At 40.3% G+C, this 14397-nt stretch overlaps 1 protein-coding gene across 1 annotated transcript in view; it reads right to left on the minus strand.

The window, feature by feature from the left end:
• Positions 1 to 14397, minus strand: part of LIN52 (lin-52 DREAM MuvB core complex component) — a 95349-nt gene that overhangs the window by 80433 nt on the left and 519 nt on the right. The window contains exons 2-5 of the mRNA XM_070403619.1: positions 10127 to 10201; positions 7350 to 7387; positions 3803 to 3869; positions 2013 to 2096 (exon numbers count right to left, since the gene is read on the minus strand). Of these exons, the coding sequence (XP_070259720.1) occupies positions 2013 to 2096; positions 3803 to 3869; positions 7350 to 7387; positions 10127 to 10201 (264 nt within the window). The remainder of the gene's footprint in view (positions 1 to 2012; positions 2097 to 3802; positions 3870 to 7349; positions 7388 to 10126; positions 10202 to 14397) is intronic.

Here is a 14397-nt window from a genome sequence, read left to right on the forward strand (position 1 = left end):
CTTCTTGATTCATGAAGTGATTAAAAAATGTTTTCTTGGTAAAAAAAAAAACAAAAAAAGAGCCAATGTTAATCACAGTAATGGAAATAAAAGATAAAGAGGGCAAAAGAAGTGATGACTATCAGTCAAAAATCATAGGCTTTAAATTAAATTTTCAAGTTAAATGTTGTATTTGGAAGTAACTTAAATCAATGATGTATAAAAACCCACCATATGCTCTATAAACAAGAAAAATAATTTATGAAACATTTTAGGATTGCTCTAATCCATCCTCTAACCCAGTGATGGAGAACCTTTTGAGCTTGGCTTATCAGCATTTTAAAAAACCCTAACTTAACTCTGGTGCCGTGTCACATACAGAAATTTTTTGATATTTGCAACCATAGTAAAACAAAGATTTATATTTTTGATATTTATTTTATATATTTAAATGCCATTTAACAAAGAAAAATCAACCAAAAAACTGAGCTCGCGTGTCACCTCTAACACGCGTGTCATAGGTTCACCATCACTGCTCAAATCAGTACAAAACTTGCATTTTGAAGAAAATTATAAGCAATACTAGCCTCTCAGAACTGTGGATTTATGAAGGTCTCAAGAGGTATCTACTGAGAACAAAGTTCTAACCACTGTATTTATATTGAATATCTCTTTCAATTACAAAGTGAAAAATTTTCTACAATTCCTTTTCTAATTTTATAATGAATACAGTATAGGAAGAGATATAATTTATCTATATATATATAAAAGCCTAAGCGACTGAATGACCGGTCACTATGACATGCACTGACCACCAGGGGGCAGACACTCAACGCAGGAGCTGCCTTCTGGTGGTCAGTGCACTCCCACAGCCAACCTCCCGTGGCCCCTATCAGCCCAATCACCCCTATCAGCCCAATCACTGGCCAGGCCAAGGGACCCAACCCATGTACAAATTCGTGCACCAGGCCTCTAGTAAAGAAATAATTTTAAACTAAAATAATGAAGAACAGATAGGAATAAGTAAGATCATTTTTAAATTTATTTTTTTTAATGTATTTTATTGATTTCAGAGAGGAAGGGAGAGGGAGAGAGATAGGAACATCAATGATGAGAATCAATGATCAGCTGCTTCCTGCACACCCTCTACTGGGGATCAAGCCTGCAACTCAGCATGTGCTCTGATGGAATCAAACCATGACCACCCAGTTCATATGTCAATGCTCAACCACTGAGCAACTCTGGCCAGACAAATGAGATCTTTTAAAACCATGCCCATGGTACAGATTATGTTTTTGTTCTGCTATCTATCCCTTCCTTTGAGGAATCAATTGTTCTCTCCCATTCTGTGTGATCTGATTTAGACTAAGCCTTTCAATCTGTGTCTGCACCTACGACCCAGGCCTGATCTATCAGAGTGCTCCATGCTACCTGGCTAAAGGACTGGTTCCAGGTTAGGTATATGAGCCAAGATGGAACAGTCAGAGTCCTCCCAGGACCTTTCTTTTGGAATGTTCAGAAAAGATGTTCTTTCTTTGGGGACTATGAAATTTAAAGACATATAAATTACAGCTCATTTTGGCCACTTGCCCAGTTCTAGGAAAAAGCTATCTGCAGCAGCAGAGAATAAGACTAATGCATGAGTGAAACAAAGTCTTGAGATGCAAACCAAAAGCAAATCCCAATGATATCATTAACAGTCATGGATCTAGATATCCTCAAAGCTATTTCTACTCCTGAATTTTGATTTATGTGAACTAATAAAGTCCTTCTTTTGCTTAAGCTAGTTTGATTGGACATTCTATCACTTAAAACTGAAAGGATTTCCAATATATTTTTACTGTACAGAGAAACGTAAACGTTACTTAGTAAACTCAGTAGTTATTCCAGCATACTCTATCATAAAAGGCACACTTTAGATTATAATGACATCTTACCTTCATAAAATGTAATACAGACATCTGTATTACAGCTAGAACTCATCATGAAATACACAACAGGCAACCCTGAATTAATGTGATCTGGGTACTCACACTCATCTAGCCCCAGCTGATAGGCCAGGTTCTGTAGGCCTCGTACCTTCTCCATCAAATTAGCTGTGGTGAGGCTCCCCAGTTCTGAAATAGAATCATTTATTTCAAGATCATTTCTATACACTGTTCTCTAATAACAACTCATTTGAGATGGGAATCCTTCTTATACAAAATTTTAAGCTTTAATTTTTATCAAATAAGAGCATAAATCCATTTCTTTTCTTCTCCAACCACTCCCGCCCCCGCCACACACACACACACACACACACACACATACACACACACTGAATTTTTCCCACTAATGCAAAATTGGGTCAGATGAGCTTACCCAATATGAGGAGAGAGTTAGCAAACTATGTTTTATCTTAAGGATCCTTTAACAACATTCATTTTGCCTATCATACAAAATGAATACACAATACAAGTATCAAACCTTGTGACTCCACATAGCATTGAGAAAGCCTATACTGGTAGACAGATCTGTCTTGAAAAATGGACACTAACTCCACTGTCTTTTATTAATTCTTATTTAAATTAATAAAATAGTGACAAAACATGTACTGCTCCCCCATTTCCCTAAGTTTAGAAAACAAACACTAAATATTAACCCAAACTTTCCCTTCAAATCAAATACCTATAAAAAATTTTAAGTTTACCAGGTAAAAAGACAGTATTACTTAAAAAACAACAATTTACTTTCCCAGATTTTCATTTAAATAGCATAGCACAAAATTCCTTTTAGGTTTAAGAAACAGGTCAATTTATATGAAACATTATGCTATATCCCTCATTAAAAATTTAACGTTTCCTTAGAAAATGCATATTGATGGCATATAAATGTCTGTTTGGAACATTAGAACAATGAACCTGAAATGCCCTTGAGACTTAATATTTCCAGAGTTGGAGGAGGGGAACCTGCATTTAAGCATTTCATACAGAACAATGAATTACCTTTGAAATCAAATAAAGGTGCTTTTTTCTCCCACCTATCATCAATATCTGGCATAAGTAGTAGACTTTCTTGATCTGTTCAGCTGCTTAAATAGCTCAAGCATCCAATTTTTACCTCCATTTCAGTCTATTACTTCACAATCATCATGAATCTTATCATCAGAGGATGATTAAAAAATAAATAAATAAAGTAGAGCAAAAATCAAGGAAAATTAATGTTTTTTAATTTAAATTTCCACTTGTGGTTCAGTTCCAAGTCATTTATCAAACAACAATAATCACTACTTATAGTATTCTTTATTGGAGAAATTGATGGGAAAGAATAAAATAAGACAGGTCTTACCTATGAAGGGATTGTCAACTAATAGTACTGACAATAATATATAGCAGTAAATCCTAAATAAGCACTTGTTTATAGTGGAAAGAGACTAGACTTAAAATAAGAGTTTAAATTTTTTCACTCTAACAAATCTTGGTTAAGTTAACCCTTTGAACCTTAGATATCATCATATCTAGCTCACAGGACCTTTATGAGAAATGAGAAAATTTATGCAAGAGCTTTTTGTAAACTGTAAGCATTATACAAGACAAAAGTATATTAAAGGACTTTAGCAGCAGATAAAATCATTATGAGCAGGTCTTAAATTAGAAGGATTGTTACATATGGAAAAGTTAAGAAAGGCATTTAGACATGAAGAACATCAATAAGGATAGTTAGGTAGGCAGTTTGAGTGAGCTAAGAATACTTTCAAGGGAACAGTCAGAGAAAAACTAGGAAGGTGGTTTGTGGGAGAGCATAAATAACAGGTTAAGAGATAGAAATCAGTAGCATAGCTTACCTTTCAACATGTCAATATCATCACGTTCTATTTCAGCCATCCATTTGGGTGGCGAGCTAGTAATAGGCTGTCAAAAAATAAGAATATATCCACTCAGTTACATACAAAGTGTGAAGAGACCCTATTTTTCCTTCTTATAGGTAGCTTGTCACATAGCATTCAGTTTGTGTGAAAATACTGGCAAATTATAATTTCTAAAACCCTGATTTCTCCAGATTCAGATACGGCCTATAAATAATCACCTTACAAAATAATACTGCTCATCCTTAAAGCTGGTCTCAGAGAAATGATCTTGGAAGAATTAGGTCTGACTACTGTCATTGTTTCATGCATAATGGGTTAGTATAGCATCATTAAAGAAATTACTTGAAATTCAGTTCTGGTGAAAGCCTCCAACTGAAATGTTTGAAACAATAATCAGTAAGTAACATTTTCTAGCAGAGGAGAAGATTCAAAGAAGAATCAAGAATGAGAAAATCCTCAATTTGCAAGAACACTGTAATGGTCATCACTTGAAATTTCATTTTATAGCAGGTGTTTTAGAAAACTTTAGAATTTTAAGTTATTTTCTGATTTCTGAAAGTGAACGTACAAAATTTGAAAGAGCCCCTTTTTAGAATAGCTTTAGGCAACAGTTTTCAACCCTAGTTGTAAGAGTCATCTATGATGTAACAACAACAACAAATACAAATGACCTAGCCATACCGTAGATGCAATGATTAGAATATCAGGGGTGGGGGAAGGGTCCATTGGAGAGAACAGAGCAAGGAACAGTACATATGTACTTTTTAAAGGCTCCATAGCTGCATATTGATGATTTTGTTGTGCAGGTAGGAGTACAGTTGAGAAACATTACTTCAGTTTTGAGCCCCCTCCCCTTTTTAAATATATTTTTATTAATTTCAGAGAGAAAGGAAGAGGGAGAGAGATGGAAACATCAATAATGAGAGAAAATCACTGATCGGCAGCCTCCTGCATGCCCCACACTGGGGATCGAGCCTGCAACCCAGGCATGTGCCCTTGACCGGAATCGAACCTGGGACCCTTTGGTCCACAGGCTGATGCTCTATCCATTGAGCCAAACTGGTTAGGGCAAGCCCTTTTCTTTTTTTAAAAAGTAATATTTACTTAGCACTATGCAACAAGCAAAACACTTTACATGCATTATGTTATTTAATTTCTAAATCAACCCTATGAAGTAGGTATTATTACCCTCATTTTACAAATAAAAAAACAAATGTACAGGAAGATTATAAATCACTTGCCTCAGGTCACACAGCTAGTGGACCCAGGATTCAAAATCCATATAGTATGAGTTCAGAAACCACTACTCTATACTACTTTCCCTAGAAGGCTATTATAGGTCAAATTCACCATTTCTGGAAACAGATTATACAAGGAGATCTTAACCTGGGATCCTGGGATGACCCTGGCCCCCTAGAAACAAAACTCAGTATGTATGTCCATATTTCTAGGGAAAAGGTGTAGATACTTAATCAGATTTTCAAAAAATACCATACTATAATAAAAGTTATTTAAAAACCACTTATTTATATTTATGACTCAAAAGACTTAGTTGTTACCAAATACAACGAACTAAACTGAAAAGTCGGTATGAATAAGAATGTAAGAAAATTAATCAGATACTTTCTACTCCATCCACGAGACAAAAGCTGATCTAGTAATAATAGCTACCATGTATTGTTTATTATGTCCAGGGTACTTTGCAAAGTGTTTTAACTTGCATTATGGCATTAAAAATCCTATGAGATAGTTTCAAATGAGAAAACTAAGGCTCAAAAATTTTAGAAAAGTTGCTGAGGTCACAGGTAGTTAAGAAATAGATTCAGGCCCTGGCCAGTGTGGCTCAGTTGGTTGAGCATCATCCTGTGCACCAAAAGGTCTCCAGTTTGATACCTGGTCAGGGCACATACCCAGGTTGTGGGTTTGATCCCCAGTTGGGGTACATGCGGGAGGCAACTGACCGATGTGTCTCTCTCACATCTATGTTCTTCTCTCTCTCTCTCTAGCGCTCTCTCTCTCTCTCTCTCTCTCTCTCAAAATCAATGGGAAATATCCTTGGGTGAGGATTAACAAAAAACAAACAAAATAAGAGTGTGGATGCCAGTAATTAGACTAATGATTCAAAGCCTGATTCTGGCACATATAGCCTATAACCTTGGGTAACCTACTTACACTCTCTGTGCCTATATCCTTGTCTGTTAAATGCCTCATATCGTTTTGTGAAGGTTAAGTAATATATGTGTAAAGTGCTTAGAACAGAGCCTGGCACATGGTAAATAAGTGGTAGCTAATATTATAAACATCATATTCTCCTAGTTGTGGGAATATGGAAGAGAACATGTGTACAGCATCTAGCACAATTCCTGCTGCCCTGCAAATAGAAAAGTTGTGACTTGTTGGATTTCTTCCTTAGGTTTCTGATGAGCCACTGAGAAATTTCAGAAATCCTCTAAGGAGGTATATAAGTTAAGGTCATAATGCATCACATAAACAAAAGAGAAAAGCTTCAAGATCATAGTTTGGTGCCCTAGCCAGTTTGGCTAAATGGATAGAGCGTCAGCCTGCGGACTGAAGGGTCCCAGGTTAGATACCGGTCAAGGGCACCTGCCCGGTTGTGGGCTCGATTCCCAGTAAGGGGCATGCAGGAGGCAGCCGATCAATGATTCCCTCTCATCATTAATGTTTCTATCTCTCTCTCCCTCCCTCTCCCTTCTCTGAAATCAATAAAATAATTTATTTTTAAAAATTCATAGTTTGGGCAAAAAGAATGCTGGCGTTACATTAAATATTTCAACTTCCTTCTGTTAAAAGCTTTTAAGCTAAGAAAAGAGGCTAATAGACAAAGGTCAAAATGCCAAAATAGAGCATTTGGACGGAGGAAGGCATTATCATCAATTAACATGATAATAATATAAACAGATTTCCAGGGCTGTAGTTACAAAGTGATTTAAAGACTACTAGAGGCCTGGTGCAAAAAATTTGTGCACTCGGTGGGGGGGGGAGTCCCTCAGCCTGGCCTGTGCCCTCTCGCAGTCTGGGACCCCTTGGGTGATGTCCACTTGCTGGCTTAGGCCCGCTCCCTGGGGAATTGGGCCTAAGCTGGCACTCAGACATCCCTCTGGCAGCCTGGGAGCCCTCGGGGGATGTCCACTTTCCAGCGGGGAGCAGGCCTAAGCTGCTGTCGGACATCCTTAGCGCTGCTGAGGAGGTGGGAGAGGCTCCCACCACCATCACTGTACTGGCAGCCATCAGCCTGGCTTGTGGCTGAGCAGAGCTCCCCCTGTGGGAGCGCACTGACCACCAAGGGGCAGCTCCTGCATTGAGCGTCTGACCCCTGGTGGTCAGTGTGTGTCATAGTGACCAGTCAATCCCAGTTGTTCTGCTGTTAGGGTCAATTTACATATTACTCTTTTATTATATAGGATGACATTATTTTGAAAACAAAGAAACAAGAGATATTTGAGCTGTTACCAAGGAGCAAAACATGATATAAACTTCATTAGGTAATTAAAATATTACTTACACTTTTGAAAGAAGCTGCAAATTCAGCAACACCTGGTACTAAAAAGAAAAGATACAACATTATTTATTCAATTTTAGTGTCCCAGACATAGAAGATTCAAATAATAAGAAAACAGCCTGTCTTCAAGCTTACTGTGTGGAAGAGGAAAGAGAGAGTAAATCAATAACTGTAATACTGCTTAAGTTCTCCAAGAAAGATACCAGATGGTATGGTAGAACCCCCACCCCCACCATCACCAAAAAAAAAGGAAATCTAAATCAGACTGAGGGTGAGGCTGTAGGAAAGCTTCCTCAATTAAACTTTGAAGGATCGGGAATTAGCTAACTGGGAGGGTGGCAAGATACAATATCTCTTACCAGGTAAAAGTTTAAATTTCCTTTGTAGGTACACGGGTCTGCCAATCCAATTGTTTATTTAAATGTCTTACAGGAAGAGTCACATAAAAAGCCAGATATGTAAAAATAAAATGATATTCAATCTCACTTAGAGAAATACAAACTACAAATAAAGATCAGTAACATTCAATATCAGCTAGTATGTGAGTAAATGGTCACTCTCATACACAGTCATCCTCTCCCATTTGCACAAAGCTACTTGTGCAAGGATATCCATTATCATTAAATTACTTGTAATATCAAAAGTTGGATATAATTTAGGTTTCCAAATAGGGTATGAAAACATAAACTAAAGTATATTTATACTTTAAAAGAAGTAAGTAAACTTAAACCTACTAATATGGAAGGATCCATTAATAAATTACTACCACCAAGTGGAATAAGATAAGTTGTAGACCATGTACATATGACCCCATTGTTATGCCCCCCTCAAAAAACACACACAAAATAACCCTCTATAGACTTAAAAATATATATTTACTAGAGGCCCGGTGCACAAAAATTTGTGCACTGGGGGGGGGGGGGGGGGTCCCCCAGCCCGGCCTGTGCCCTCTCACAGTCTGGGACCCCTCGGGAGATAACGACCTGCTGGCTTAGGCCTGCTCCCAGGTGGCAAAGGGCAGGCCCAATCCCTAGGTGCAGCCCCTGGTCAGGCTCAGAGCAGGGCCGATTGGGGAGTTGGGGCGCCGCCCCGTCATGCACAGAGCAGGGCGGATCGGGAGGTTGCAATGCCACCCTCAGTCACGCTCAGGATAGACTGATTTGGGGGTTGGGGCACCGCCCCCTGTTACACTCAAGGCAGGGTCAATGGGGAGGTTGCGGCGCCACCCCCTGTCACGCACAGAGCAGGGCCGATCAGGGGGTTGGGGCGCTGCCCCCTGTCACTCTCACAGCAGGGCCAATCAGGGGGTTGGGGCGTTGCCCCCTGTCACTAACAGAGCAGGGTCCATCAGGGGGTTGAGGAGCTCCCCGCTGTCACTCACAGAGTAGGGCCGATAGGGGAGCTGGGACACCGCCCCCTGTCACACACAGAGCAGGGCGGATCAAGGGGTTGGGGCGCTGCACCCTGTCACACTCAGGGCAGGGCCAATGGGGAGGTTATGGCTCTACCCTGTCACACACAGAGCAAGGCCCATGGAGGGGATTGGGGCGCCACCCTCTATTACCCACAGAACAGGGCCGATCAGGGGGTTGGGGCGCCGCCACTGTGACACTTGGGGCAGGGCCGATGGAGAGGTTATGGCTCTACCCTGTCACACACAGAGCAGGGCCCGTGGGGGCGGGGGGTTGGGGTGCCTCACCCTGTCACACACAGGGCAGGGCCGATCAGGGGGTTGGTGCGCTGCACCCTGTCACACACAGAGCCGCAGGGCAATCGGGGGATTGGGGAGCTACCCCCTATCAGGCACAGAGCAGGGCTGATCAGGAGATTTGGGCGCTGCCCCCTGTCACGCTGATCCCAGTGCCGGGAGCCTCACTGCTCCACTGATCCCAGTGCCGGGAGGCATATTACCCTTTTACTATATAGAATAGAGGCCTGGTGCATGGGTGGAGGCTGGCTGGTTTGCCCTGAAGGGTGTCCTGGATCAGGGTGGGGGTCCCCACTGGGGTGCCTGGCCAGGCTGGCTGAGGGGCTGAGGGCTGTTTTCCCGCTGGCAGTTGACTAAAAGCTCCCAACCGCTCCTTTTTTTCTTTTTCTTTTTTTTTATTCTGGGCCAGCTTTAGCTCTGAGGCCTCGCTGCTGAAAACATGGATACAATGTTGCGGTCCAGGGCTGACTGACAGCCGGTTTTGTTTAGCTTCTTATTTGCAACATAGTAATAGTTGCTTAGAGTTGCAGTTGAGAGTCTGCAGTTCCTGGAGGAAGTAAGCCTCCCTGCTCACTTCAGTGCATGGCTGCCGGCCGCCATCTTGGCTGACAGTTAATTTGCATAAGGATACGCTGATTAGCCAATGGGAAGGGTAGCAGTCGTACGCCAATTACCATGTTTCTCTTTTATTAGTGTAGATTTGCTTATTTAAATAAATATAAAAAAGGTCAAAAGGATTGTATCAAACTACTAATGGTGATTTTATAAGAGTGATCAAAGGAGGTGAGGAAATACATTAAGTATCTCTCTATATAAATTGTCTGAACTTATTACAGATATTTTTTTAATGATTATTTTTTAAAGGCTCCCCATCATTTCCTAAGTCACAGTGTGTCCTGAAAAAAGTAAACCACCAGCTATTCTGAACATTGGACCACAGAATTCATCCTCTTCCCTTTGAAGAAAAATTAAAATTTTAACCATTACCATTAAATACCTCCTTAAAAAATATCCTTCAATGTACCACTGGTTCTCCTGCATTGATTCTGATATAAAGAAACCAAAAACTTACATTGTTCTGGCCAAAGATCTGGTGAGGCACGATCAAGTTTTTCAAAACTTAATAAAGATGCTTCCAGATCCGTCCCTGGAACAAAATACCCAGATGAGCCAAGAAGACACAAAACACGTTCGTTTACATTTTAAAACATTTCAATCTCAAAGAACATAACATACTGGAACATTCACCTGGAAGTCTAGATAGCGGAGTTCTATAACTGCAAATAAATGTTGTAAAAATGAATCATTTTCCCTTATCAAACCTCACTTTTCCGATATCTAATGTTTTAGTGGGGTGTCAGAAAAAATGAGTATCAGCAAACCCACCTGCACCTTCACTCATTCCTCCAGTTACAATCAAGTGTCCCTGCTCTCAAGACAGACAAACTCCTCTGCTAGGGTTCTGAATACCATCTTCTCTTGCTCTGTCAAAGATATCATAAGTAATAATATCTTCCTTGCACAATCAGTTTCTACCATCTCTACTGCTTCATACTCAACAGCAAGCAAGCCTGCTCTAGAATTTCCCTTCTTTGAAAAAGCTCTTCCTTGACTCCATTATCTCCCCACTCCTTCTCTCAAAAGCGCTTGAGTTGTCTGTCTATCTTGCTGCCTCTACGTCCTCACCTCACATTCTCTCCTTAACCCATGACAATCAGGCTTCTGTTCCTATATGCATGGAAACTGTTGTCGACAAGGTTATCTATGGCCTATGTTGCTAAATCCAGTGGTCACTTCTCGGTTCTCTCCTATGTGACCTCTTTGCAGCTTTCACACTGACCACTCTCCTTGAAACACTCCACCTCCAGCTTCTGTAAAACCACTATGCTGGTTTTTCCCCTTCCTCCCTGACCCCTTTTCCTCAGTCTCCTCTTTCACTGAGGCCCCATCCTAAACTGGCTTCACTCTCTACACCTAAAGTCTCACGAGAAGATCGCATCTAGTCCCACAGCCTTGACTGTGCCAATGACTCCATATTTATATTTCCAGGCCCAGTCTTTCCCCGAACTTCAGAGTTATGTATCTAACTAATACTTGACATCTCTCTCCATTTACACGTGAAAAATCCCTTAATTCTAATATGTTCAAAACTATACTCTCCCAGTCCTCTGTGTCTCAAGAAATAGCACTACCACAAACCCCGGTTCTCAAAAACCCAGATACCACCTATTCTTTATGCCTCTCTTTCCTTCACCCTTCCATAACCCTCCATTAGTAAATCCACTAGTTACCATCTCCAAAATACACCCGAAAACCAAATTAATTAACCAAGAAACCATGATTTCTCTCCTAGACGACTGCAATAACCTCTTAACACGTCTCCCTTTTCCCATTCTTATCCCTTCTCCTCCCTACCCGCAAATCTATTGTCCACAAAGCAGCCAGAACTGATTTTTTAAAAAATGCCAATTAGTTCATGTCACTCTTCAGCTTAAAGGACTTCTTCCCAGCTAAATTCGTGAATTTGTACCTACCATGCCCTATAAAATCCTACATGATCCAGCCTAATTCTTTGATGCCATTTCCTCTCTACTCTTGGCTGGGCACACAGTAGATACTGGATATTAACAATAGTTAACATGTGTTGAGTACATATTATATGCTCAGTATGCTAACTAGTTGCATAAATCAGGTAATTTAATGACACAAACAGTTTTTAACATTTTCTGAATAAGCCACATCTTTTGAAATCTGGAAGAAAAGAAAAAAAGCTATGGACTTATGGACTCACTCCCCAGAAAATGTACATGTATATAAATGTTTTCAACATGAACTTTCTCTAAATTGAAACATGAACTTTTCTCTAAATTGAATTTGCCCCCCAAATGTTCTAAGAGAATTTCCAATAGCATTCTAATTGGTCAAGAACTTGACCCTAATAATTGCCTTACTTAAAGCATCCAAATTGGTAAGAAAGGAAAACTGTGTAACACAAAGTGTCAGTTTTCAAATTCCAAAGAATGTTACCAATAACAAAAATAAGTTTATTGGGAGTAGGAGCTAATAACCAACAGGGGTAGCCTTATGAAAACCACAGTTGGGGGCATAACTCAGAATCTGCTGTGAGGCTTACTCTCATACATTAAGTAATTAGATGGCTTTACTTGATTTCAGCTTTCTCCTTTTCAAAAAAGTCCCAGCAAATTTAGCATTAAAAAGACAAATGAGGCCCTAACCAGTTTGGCTCAGTGGATAGAGCGTCAGCCTGCGGACTCAAGGGTCCCAGGTTCGATTCCGGTCAAGGGCATGTACCTTGGTTGCGGGCACATCCCAGTAGGGAGTGTGCAGGAGGCAGCTGATCGATGTTTCTCTCTCATCGATGTTTCTAACACTCTATTCCTCTCCCTTCCTCTCTGTAAAAAATCAATAAAATATATTAAAAAAAAAAAAAAAAAGACAAATGAGGTCCTGGCCGGGTATCTCAGTTAGTTAGATATGCCAAGGTTTCGATCCCCAGCCAGGGAACATACAAGATTCAACAAATGAATGCATAAATAAGTGGAACAAATCAATCTCTCTCTGTCTCTCTCTCTCTCTCTCTCTCTCTTCCATCCCTTCCTCCCTCTCTCTAAAATCACTCAATTAAAAAAAAAAGAAGACAAATGAGTAAATGACCTAATCTTTTTCATATCAACATTATTTGAATTAAATTTTAAAGACAAGGACAGGTAGAACATTACAAATAGAAGTGAGAGAGCTAGGCAATGGAATATTTTAGGAAGATATACTTATTTAGAAACTGAATTTAAGTCCAAAGTGCTCCCCTTGATTTTGTCAGATTAAAAAAAAAGTTTAGGTGGAGAAGTGAAACTTTGTAAAAGATGAAACTGAAAATTTTTACACATAAAGAGTAGCAATGGAGATTGCTAGAAGATCAAAGGAAGAAATATATAATGTTTCCAATATTCTTCCTGGTTAAAGAAAGGAAAAAGAAATGAGAGAAGACAGGGAAAAAATAAATACAAGGAACACAGCTCTAAAACCCCCAAAACTTAGAAATCTAAAAATAACCTCATAATAAACTAAAATTTTTAACAAAAATTACTTCTATCACTTGGCTTTTAAAAAAAACTGTGGTAAAATATACATAATGAAATTTACCATTTTAACCATTTGTAAGTGTACAGTTCAGTGGCATTAAGTACATTCGCAATGTTGTGCAACCATTATCACAATCCATCTCCAGAACTTCTTCACCTTCCCAAACTGAAACTCAGTGCCCATTAAGCAACTCCCCATTCCCTTGGCTGACTATTTACATGTCACCCCCACTCCTTTCTCTTTCCTGGCATGAGAAGGGCATTTTACCCAGAGGACACCCAGGCAAGAAACGGAATCTCTGTTGACTCTGAACCCATAATTTCTTTTTCTTTTTAATATATTTGTTATTGATTTCAGAGAGGAAGAGAGAGATAGAAACATCAATGATGAGAGAGAATCATTGGTTGGCCGCCTCTTGCATGTCCCACACTGGGGATCCAGCCCACAACCCGGGCATGTGCCCTGACCAGGAATCGAACTGTGACCTCCTGGTTCACGGGTGGACGCTCCACCACAGAGCCACTGTGGCCGCGCTGAACACCCATAATTTCTTTTACAGTTTACCTGCACGCAAAAAAACTTGAGACTCGGTTTAACTTGAAACTTAAGCCAAAGTAACATTCTTTCAACTATGAACAAGACAGATCTAGAATTTATATCCCTGTGTGAAAGCGGCAAAGTTAACAGAATAACTACGCTGGCAGTGGAGGCAGTGAGATCGTGAACAGCGGTGAAGAGGGGCATATCCAGATGCCATGTCCTGGGAAAGCCTCTCTGGGAGGTGACAGCTAAAATCAGACCTGAAACCGCGATAATGTACATGAATGATTAATCTTTTCCTCTCCCAAAGCGCCTAGCGTTATGCCTTCCAGGTAACCTGTACAGCTTTCTTGGCCCCAATTTCCTTATTCCTGAAATGAACTGCCAAGATTCCTTCCAAACACAAAACTGTGTTGGTGTGAGGAGGGTAAACTACATATCAGTGAAACGGACGTGGGGGTGGGGGCAGGAGAAGCAGAAATGACAGCAAGACCCTCACTCCCCAAAGCAGGATCGGATCGAGGGCAGAAGCACAAGGGCACACCCGCATAACTTAGCTGCTGAGACGACCTGCCCCTTGGACAATATCCAGGCAGAAATCGCTCCCTCAGCCCGGGGGAACATACGGCAGAAGCAAGAGAGACTGAGTCGTGTACAGAACTACCCTAAAAGGCTCAATTCTCATTCTCCTTGGGACTCGCT

Source organism: Myotis yumanensis, unplaced genomic scaffold (assembly GCF_028538775.1).
Source record: "Myotis yumanensis isolate MYYU_CA2020_CCGP unplaced genomic scaffold, mMyoYum1.0.hap1 SCAF_1, whole genome shotgun sequence".
Classification (NCBI taxonomy): Eukaryota; Metazoa; Chordata; class Mammalia; order Chiroptera; family Vespertilionidae; genus Myotis; species Myotis yumanensis.